The 10,800-nt window shown below is 44.7% G+C and overlaps 1 protein-coding gene across 1 annotated transcript; it reads right to left on the reverse strand.

Moving 5' to 3' along the window:
- Positions 1 to 814: 814 nt before the first annotated feature.
- Positions 815 to 7,993, reverse strand: IRF1 (interferon regulatory factor 1). Its single transcript, XM_077265962.1, has 10 exons — positions 7,761 to 7,993; positions 5,838 to 5,928; positions 5,626 to 5,725; positions 5,160 to 5,336; positions 5,029 to 5,078; positions 4,819 to 4,948; positions 3,606 to 3,725; positions 3,057 to 3,094; positions 2,821 to 2,947; positions 815 to 2,108 (listed from the first exon to the last, which is right to left on the reverse strand). Exons 2-10 carry the CDS (start codon positions 5,922 to 5,924, stop codon positions 2,026 to 2,028), a joined length of 912 nt encoding a protein of 303 aa, XP_077122077.1. The 5' UTR covers positions 5,925 to 5,928; positions 7,761 to 7,993; the 3' UTR covers positions 815 to 2,025.
- Positions 7,994 to 10,800: the final 2,807 nt, after the last annotated feature.

Genomic DNA, 10,800 nt, shown 5'->3' on the forward strand with positions numbered 1-10,800 from the left:
TAACAAATACTGAAAAGCAGTTTTTCATAAAATTTGTGAAAAATCCCAATGCATTCCATCGCATTTACACATATAAGCCCCGATTCATCAAGACCATGCTTCACGAAGGGAGGTGCTGGAGTCAAATATTCCTCATTCATAAAGTGATGCATGGCTCTTAAGGGACATGTCGGCATTGACTGCACTTTGAACAAGGTTATGTGGCATTTGAGGGTGTGGAATTCCCCAGATTTTTTGGAACCATGTTGATTTTCCAGAGCCTTTGAGCAACCAGTAACAGAAGCCTCCATTTTTTTCCTGCTGATAGATCAAACATCTGAGTGAGGCTTGCTGGAAGGAGTTAAGTTTTGATTGGTACAATCCTAGATGCCACAGCTGCTATTGACAGCCGAATCTAAGTCGATGCAATAGTAGGGCATCAGCTATAATATTCAGCAGAGACCCACCGGCTAACTTGCTGATGTCCTCACCACGGTGTACATGCGTGATGCTTTGCGGGAACACCTTGCACCAGAAATGTATGGTAGATCTTAGGAAGGGGTTAATGTATAACTGCAAATGTGTTAGGAAACTATTTAGTGGCATTACTAGTTTATACAGATTAGTTTCTTCTGTTTAGTTCTATTAGTACAGAAGGGATTAAAGGGTCATTCAGAGACAGTAAAAGTAAGTACACCATCCTGCTCAGAGCTGGTGATCTAGCTGATGATGTATAGACATTACATTGTTAGATTTGGTGAAAAATCCTTTTTATAGCTGTGGAACCATTCTGGAGACAGATTTTTTTTTTTTTACAAAAAGCAGTAATAACGCATTTAATAATACATATTTATTGCATACATTTGTTAAAAATACATGGTATTTACAAAGGTGGATGCGTATACACAGCTGCATTTATTCTGTACAAAGCTATGTTATCTACTTAGGAGAATAGGAGCAGACTCAGCCCAGGTCATCACCGGATACAGTATGTTTTCACTAAACATGGCCGACTCGCTCACACAATAAATCATGACATGATGATTTGTCCTGAAAACATTGACATTAAAAGTGCCAATAGTCTAGATGAATACGTTACTGAGGTTATTGTTTCCATTTCCATCAACAGATACTATAAACAAAACAACCAGCAATACAGAAAGTATCAGCCTGACACTTTAATCTTCAACTTTATGACCAAAATGTGTAGAGTTAAGTAATCCTATGGAATACCATGCTAAACCACCTGCATAAAAATAAGGATTTTCCATTTGCCTGTAAACAGTCCGCCATCTTTCCTTCAGTAGAACATGGGGTGTCTGCGGCTCGCAGTTACTTGTAAGGAATGTGTAAGCTGCCATTTATTGTCTTTCAGTGTAAACTTGATGTGATGTAAAGATCTTACCTAGGCCATGTGGAAACAGCCATAATTTAATATGTATCTTTTCCGTTATATTTCAGATACTAATCTACATTGTTTGGGAGACATGGACTGTGTAACCATCTAAATAACTGCAATCCCCTCGTGCTCCTAGGGATTCAGTACATCACTAGCGCGGCAGATTGAGGGGCAACAGTGGTCGGTATCCCGCTTACTACCTGACCCTTCGATAACAAGCTGTCCTTCTCCAGACATGTGGTGACATGAAATACGGCGGGTTTCCTACTAGCGATGAGGTGAGCATTACATTCATAGTGGCGTTGTACATGCTACTTCTGTTCACAGTTTCCTCGCTTTACTAGGAATATGAAGTCACAACAAATGTAGTGAAATGTTCTTCGGATTCATCCGTCCACGAAGACGTACACTTGGTTCACAGGCAACTTTACTTCCATTCTGGCCGAGAGGCCTACCTGCACCAAACGCAAGTCAGTGGCTTTGTCCATTCGCAGGATTGAGCGGCCACAGTGTTAGATTGGTGTTTCGCACTAGCTCAATCTCTCCGATGACAGTACCACTGTCTTTGGCTTACTTGTGAAGGCAAAACACACCTAAACATTAGCAACACTTTGCGCAGTTTCTGATAAGATGGATAGTGCTCAGAGTCAGCACATGATGGCTGACGTCAGTTCATGCAAGCCAAATTCACACGTCGGCTTCATTTCTGTAGTGACGCGGAGTTCATAATCTAAAAAAAAAAAAAAAAAAAAAAAAAAAAAATATTAGCAAGAAATCAATCAATCTGAATATTGATGGTTTAGGAATCTTGCCTAGGGTGGGTTGTCACCTGGCAGATTTGTCTCAGACAGTTCATCCATCTGAACTGGGCATTTGGAAATCTAATTGACTACTTCAATCTGAGGGTCTGCACCAATCATCTATTATTAACGGCATGTAAAGCCCCAAAACATCAGGCTCTGAGGAGGACATATAGACGCATGGTATCCACCAGAGTAAGGCTAAATCCCATGATTGTGTGCATTTTCTTGTCCATACTATGACTGCAGGTCCTGGCCCGAGTCACTAGACCAGCAGATGGACAGGAACTTGTGGCAGTAACACAGAAGAGATATTATGCTCACACTCTTCATTGATCCAAGGCCAAGTGAGCTTTATCAATCAATGTCCAGGAAGGTGGCCAAGCATGATCAATCAAGGCAGACCTGTGCCGTGAGAGCACCAAGACCTGGGCTATGCTAAGGGTGCGCCCAACACCCCATTTCAAAAGGAAATCTTTATTACACCAAATTTATGATTTCATAAGGGCAAAGTCCCCTACTTTATCCATGGAGTTATTTTAATAGTGTTCCTGGGGTGTCAGACTCTGTTTTCCTATTCTGGCCTCTCAACTAACTTAGGATTTGAATTGTGGAATTTGTAGTGGAATAAAGAGAAAATACCTGAAGTCTTAAAGGCATCATATATATGGCTGTACTCCTGTAGAAAAGAATTCGGATTTCCAGATTGATTGGTGAAATATCCTTTGCCATCTATGTTTGTCTGCTGCCATACTACAGGTTCTAACATCTGTCAGAAAACAGGAACATATGTATTAGTGAGAGACCACATAAAATAGGAGTAAAAAGGTTTTGACATTTGGGACTTGTCAACTACCTGCACAATAAGTTTCTCTTACCTTAAAAAGCTCATCAGCGGTAGCTTCATCATCCTCAACTAAAAAAAAAAAAGAGCATTCAAAGTATTAACACTTCAAGTTACTACTAAGTTTACTGCAAATAACTGTGTCAAGGCTAGGTTCACACTGCGTCTGTGCACTGAGCGTACGCCAGGAGCATTCCCCGCCATATGCTGCCATACACTGAGGCCAAAACTGTGCTTTCAGCCTTAGTCCAGCAGTTTTGCACCTGCATGGTTTGTTTCACTCGATAGAAAAATCCAGGTTTGCTGCATAGTCTCATAGAAAGGACACCACAAAGAAGCATATCATGCGGTATACATTTTACTCCTTATGCAGATGCTCCAGTATCCATCCTAATTCGCCATTGTTGGGCGCATAGCTCCTGAGCATATACACCTGACAGTAGGCACAAATGCAGTGTGCACCTAGACTTACTCTGCCACAAACAAGTACAATGCTATGAATTATGTCCATGATTCACCTAATTATTGCCAGTCTGTAGCTATAGGCACAAGCAGGACAGAAAATAAGAAACATATTACTTACCATCAGAGGAGATGGGTGACACCTGTAGATTGTACATATTATTTGTGCTGTCAGGCATGGGCATATCGATGAGATCTTGCAATTCAAGCACACTGCTGGAAACTTCACATTCACTCATTTCTGCAAAAGATATTGACACAATAAATCAGATTGTTTTTTTTCATATATAGCATATATGGAGCTTATATACACGTACAAAAATCCTGTCCTGAAGTTATTGTCTTTAACAATTTTTTTAAATATATATATCTCCAACAATCAGAGGCAGCACACCATTGCAGATTAGATTTTGAAGGTGTTCAAATTTAATAGCCCATCATGGCATCTTCAAAATCTAGCCATGATGGGCTATTAAATTTGAACACCTTCAAAATCTACAATGGTGTGCTGCCTCTGATTTTTGGATTTCTATGACAAGGTCTGGTACATGCCTGAGGGGCCTTGCACCCTAATTTTGTAGTTTTTTCTTTGTGCTGCTCTCACATATATATATATATATATATATATAAATTTTGCATGTTTTTTCCTACACTGGCCACTATGGCGTTTTTAGACTTTAACTACTTGATATCTCAGGAAACAACATATGTACATTGTTTCAGTAAGCAGATAGTGTCACAATCTTTTACATTGAAAAATCAAATACGCCTGTAAAAAGGTGATTGTGTAACGAGGGGGTGGGGGTAAGGTTCAGTTGTGACAATGTATAGTGAATATAGGGTTGATTCTGTGTTATCAGCTCTATATAGAGGTTTTACCTGTCATTGTAATCCTGCCTCTGATATACTTCCTATACAGTCAAATAAAGTCGGATATACTTCCTGTCCTTTTAAGAAGAGTGAGTCTAAAAGAAGCCTCAGTGGGCAGTGTGAAAATTGCAACATCACTTTTTTTTTTTTTTTTTTTTATATATAGCTTGTGGGAAAAAATAATAATAAAAAAAAAAAAGGTACACAGCTTAAAATAGTAACAAAAATGTTTAAAAAATAGATTTATATCTATGTATGTATATATATATATATATATATATATATATATATATATATAATCACCACAACGCGATTTAAACAGGCCATTTTCTGATGCTGCATAATCCCTAAGGAGGGGTACAGCGTTATACTAGATCTCGGACTGTATTAATAAATGCTTACGGGCATTTTTATATCGTAGATAAGAAAACGTTTTATGAGGAGTGAAGTGACTCTGCAGCTACCTAAGATGTCTGTGTTTGCAATGTCGATTTCCTGTGTCGGATATAAATTTGCCGTGTAGCTGTTGTGGTCGTCGGGGAGTTGACAGCTCTTCACAGCTTCTTCCACCTCATCCGCAGAGGAGCTCTCAGCCTGCAAAATACACAGGGTAAGTATGTGTTACACTTGTGCACACGATGGGCGAGGAGCTCGCTGCAGGCTGGAGATCGTACCTTTTTCTTTGGTCTGCTCTTGGAGTCCTTCAAGGGTTTAGATTTGCGTTCTGTAAAGAAGACACAACTTTAGTCAGCACATCATATAATGTACAATAACGATACATGTCAGTGGGCAGCCGCTGCGTCACCTTTCTTATCCGTCTTTACTTGAGCGGGGAGCATCTTGTAGACTCTGACCGCACTGGACCCTTTATATACACTTCTGTCCCTCACTTCTTTAATATCAGGGAGAGAATTCATAGCACAGCGGAAGTTTGCTTTCCAGGTCTTTGGATCAGGTTCCTTCTCACCAACTTTATACTTTCCTGGAAAATAAACAAACAATACTTTAGTTGACCTTTGAGTTTGACAGCAGTCATAGTTTCCAGATCTATTGACATGTCGATTAGCACTCATTGGTTTTTATGACTTCATTCCTGAATCTCCAAAGCCAAGTGTTTAGAAAGGCAGCAGGAGCCGATTAGTCCTAAATCCAAGCCCCCATACATTCTCATATTCCAACTCACGATGCTTCTCCGGGACACAGACATTTATATGCCTGTAACAGCCGTTTACTATACGCGCCATGTATGTGTGCTACACCTGGAAACATACCGGTATGAAGAGCCCAGCTCCGGAACAGACAGGCATCCTTGTCAATATTCCAGCCGTGACGAGCGGCGTGCTTCCAGGGAATCTGGAAAATCCCCTCCGCCTGCAGAGATCACAGAGCAAAGAGTGACACAAAGTAACGATCACTCGGAGCACATACAGACATGGGAGCTGTACAGAAAGCGCAGGCAGGACAGCAGACCCACAGACGCTACCTCGTTTATCCAGGAGAGGCCCGAGATTTTATTGGATGCGATCTGTTGTTCCAGCCAGGGTCTCATCCTCAAGCGTGTGACAGGCATCTTCCTGTGGAAACACAACATGTCAGACTTGGAGTTAGGCTTCCCTCCCACAACAAGGTTCCTACATGTAACAATTAATCAGAGAAGGTTTCCGCACAATATTGCTACAAATATCGATTCTGCACATGCATAAACCGCATCCTGTCACCCTCCCTGCCGGGGCCGTACGCTCACGCTCTGCACGCAGGGGCCGTACGCTCACGCTCTGCACGCCGGGGCCGTACGCTCACGCTCTGCACGCCGGGGCCGTACGCTCACGCTCTGCACGCCGGGGCCGTACGCTCACGCTCTGCACGCCGGGGCCGTACGCTCACGCTCTGGCACTATACGCTTACGTGCATTTGTGGCAGAACTTCCATTAATGTGAATGGTGCCGCGTCTGCAGGGATCAAAAAAACAAATTCCTAAAAGTCTGCCAAGTAATGCAGCAGAATCCTCTCTGTCAGAAAGGAACTTTTCACCTAATTATTCTCCAACTGACCAGCAACTGCATAAAATAATTGTAAGCGTAGCTCGTGGAGTAGAACATGGCGGAGACGATCATACCAGCCGCTGCATGCCATTAATAGGACTGTGACCGAGCACAGGGTGTAGAGACCCTAGAGCTCTGCCCTCTATATATAGAGAAACAAGAGACCACCCAGCTATGGCCCTGGTCACCCTGGGAGGCAGGCAGGGGCGCAGCGCCACCGAGCTTCTGTCCCCTACAGGACAACCACCGGTGACTCGCACCGTTTGCCGCCAACTCCAGAGTTCAGCCAGAAAGCACCTAATAATTCCGGGAGAGTTCCCACCGCCTTCCTGCAGGCACCGAGCTCTGCTGCCACAGCTACAGCAAAGCAAAGTATAGGATCACATGCACACACTGGACACTAGATATTAGTTTACACAGTTTTAATGTGTGTATATTTTAAATATATTTACAGACGGGGAAGGGGGGGGGGAATCAAAAATTCTATATTTATTTCTCCTGCAAACAGTGACCATATATAAAGTAATGTATCATTTATACACCTCAAGGAGAGCAGCACAGCGGCCGGTGACACCACGAGCCCCGGGAGAGCAGCACAGCGGCCGGTGACACCACGAGCCCGGGGAGAGCAGCACAGCGGCCGGTGACACGTCCACGAGCCCCGGGAGAGCAGCACAGCGGCCGGTGACACCACGAGCCCCGGGAGAGCAGCACGGCGGCCGGTGACACCTCCACGAGCCCCGGGAGAGCAGCACGGCGGCCGGTGACACCTCCACGAGCCCCGGGAGAGCAGCACGGCGGCCGGTGACACCTCCACGAGCCCCGGGAGAGCAGCACAGCGGTCGGTGACACCTCCACAAGCCCCGGGAGAGCAGCACAGCGGCCGGTGACATCTGCTCCCAGCACCCGGCGGCTGCACGTTCTGTAGCAGCAGATCACAGACCTGTAGTACACACACACAGGACCATGAAGCACCATCGCCACCTAGTGGCAGCGCGCTCACACTACCGCTCTCCGCCAACTTCATTATTCTTCTGTTTTTTTGACAGGAACTTCCTTGTGTGAGTGCTACAAGTCTGTGCAATGTGCCGACCCTGCCGCGACCCCGTAATGTGCCGACCCTGCCGCGACCCCCTGTGCTAGACGCAGCACCGTGCAGCAGCGATCAGCAATACACGTAGCCAGTCTGCACACAGCCATGGAACATCAGTGACAAGGAAGCCAGTCCTGTGCATGAATGAGAAGACCCCACCAGGCACACACCACCACCGCTAGCACAGAGGCCGTATCATGTCTGCAGAGCTGCGATCCGCCTGCACACGGGAAAAGTTCCCCACACTGATAGAGAGGGCTCTGTACATTACCTGATTCCAGTCCTCCGTGCAGCACAGCTGTGGCGTGCAGAGGGTTAGTCCTGAGTGGAGCAGAGCAGGTAGTGGGAACACTGGGACCAGTGGTGCTAGGCGCACTTGTTCTGGTGCAGGCTGTGTGCGGCTCTGTATTGTCAGCGCTGCCGTCCTCCAGGTATATTGCGGAGTAAACCCGCCCTGGGAGGAGAGGGCGCCCCTATTGGGCGCTGGGGGTGTCACAGCTCGGCATCATTTCGGGGAAATCAGGCTGTTTAGAAACTGACTGAAGACAGGGAAGTCCCAGACTTCCGTAACCCCTCCCCCTCCAGAGCACGAGGCATAATAAACAGCGGTGACTGCTCTGGTTACCTGGCATGCCTCATTATAGCATGTGTTATAGGTGCCAGGGGCATTATATGGATGTATACAGTGTGCCAGGGGCATTATATGGAAGTATACAGTGTGCCAGGGGCATTATATGGATGTATACAGTGTGCCAGGGGCATTATATGGCTGTATACAGTGTGCCAGGGGCATTATATGGATGTATACAGTGTGCCAGGGGCATTATATGGCTGTATACAGTGTGCCAGGGGCATTATATGGCTGTATACAGTGTGCCAGGGGCATTATATGGATGTATACAGTGTGTCAGGGGCATTATATGGAAGTATACAGTGTCAGGGGCACTATATGGAAGTATACAGTGTGCCAGGGGCATTATATGGATGTATACAGTGTGTCAGGGGCATTATATGGAAGTATACAGTGTGTCGGGCATTATATGGATGTATACAGTGTGTCAGGGGCATTATATGGATGTATACAGTGTGCCAGGGGCATTATATGGCTGTATACAGTGTGCCAGGGGCATTATATGGATGTATACAGTGTGCCAGGGGCATTATATGGATGTATACAGTGTGCCAGGGGCATTATATGGCTGTATACAGTGTGCCAGGGGCATTATATGGATGTATACAGTGTGTCAGGGGCATTATATGGCTGTATACAGTGTGCCAGGGGCATTATATGGAAGTATACAGTGTCAGGGGCACTATATGGAAGTATACAGTGTGTCGGGCACTATATGGATGTATACAGTGTGTCGGGCATTATATGGCTGTATACAGTGTGTCAGGGGCATTATATGGAAGTATACAGTGTCGGGCACTATATGGATGTATACAGTGTGTCAGGGGCATTATATGGCTGTATACAGTGTCGGGCACTATATGGATGTATACAGTGTGTCGGGCATTATATGGCTGTATACAGTGTGTCAGGGGCATTATATGGAAGTATACAGTGTCGGGCACTATATGGATGTATACAGTGTGTCGGGCATTATATGGCTGTATACAGTGTGTCAGGGGCATTATATGGAAGTATACAGTGTGTCAGGGGCATTATATGGAAGTATACAGTGTGTCGGGCACTATATGGAAGTATACAGTGTCGGGCATTATATGGCTGTATACAGTGTCGGGCACTATATGGATGTATACAGTGTGTCGGGCATTATATGGCTGTATACAGTGTGTCAGGGGCATTATATGGAAGTATACAGTGTCGGGCACTATATGGATGTATACAGTGTGTCGGGCATTATATGGCTGTATACAGTGTGTCAGGGGCATTATATGGAAGTATACAGTGTGTCAGGGGCATTATATGGAAGTATACAGTGTGTCGGGCACTATATGGAAGTATACAGTGTCGGGCATTATATGGATGTATACAGTGTGTCGGGCACTATATGGATGTATACAGTGTGTCGGGCATTATATGGCTGTATACAGTGTGTCAGGGGCATTATATGGAAGTATACAGTGTCGGGCACTATATGGATGTATACAGTGTGTCAGGGGCATTATATGGCTGTATACAGTGTCAGGGGCACTATATGGATGTATACAGTGTGTCGGGCACTATATGGAAGTATACAGTGTCAGGGGCACTATATGGAAGTATACAGTGTGTCAGGGGCATTATATGGAAGTATACAGTGTGTCAGGGGCATTATATGGCTGTATACAGTGTCAGGGGCACTATATGGATGTATACAGTGTGTCAGGGGCACTATATGGAAGTATACAGTGTCAGGGGCATTATATGGATGTATACAGTGTGTCAGGGGCATTATATGGCTGTATACAGTGTCGGGCACTATATGGCTGTATACAGTGTCAGGGGCACTATATGGATGTATACAGTGTGTCAGGGGCACTATATGGATGTATACAGTGTGTCAGGGGCACTATATGGAAGTATACAGTGTCAGGGGCACTATATGGAAGTATACAGTGTGTCAGGGGCATTATATGGAAGTATACAGTGTGTCAGGGGCACTATATGGATGTATACAGTGTCAGGGGCACTATATGAATGTATACAGTGTGTCAGGGGCACTATATGGAAGTATACAGTGTCAGGGGCACTATATGGAAGTATACAGTGTGTCAGGGGCATTATATGGAAGTATACAGTGTGTCAGGGGCATTATATGGATGTATACAGTGTCAGGGGCACTATATGGCTGTATACAGTGTCAGGGGCACTATATGGATGTATACAGTGTGTCAGGGGCACTATATGGAAGTATACAGTGTCAGGGGCACTATATGGAAGTATACAGTGTGTTGGGCATTATATGGATGTATACAGTGTCAGGGGCATTATATGGATGTATACAGTGTGTCAGGGGCATTATATGGATGTATACAGTGTGTCGGGCACTATATGGATGTATACAGTGTCAGGGGCATTATATGGATGTATAGCGTGTGCCAGGGGCATTATATGATATATAGCACATGTCAGGGGCATTATATGGATGTATAGAGTGTGTCAGCGGCATTATATGATATACAGCATGTGTCATGGGCATTATATGGACACAGTCATGGCCAAAAGTGTTGGCACCCTTGAAGTTTTTTCCGGAAAATGAAGTATTTATCTCAGAAAATTTTTGTAATTACACTTGTTTCTTTATACACATTTATTTCCTTCGAGGGCATTGGAACAACACCAGAGAAAAAAAGGCAAATTGGAC

Source organism: Ranitomeya variabilis, chromosome 5, assembly GCF_051348905.1.
Source record: "Ranitomeya variabilis isolate aRanVar5 chromosome 5, aRanVar5.hap1, whole genome shotgun sequence".
Taxonomy (NCBI): Eukaryota; Metazoa; Chordata; class Amphibia; order Anura; family Dendrobatidae; genus Ranitomeya; species Ranitomeya variabilis.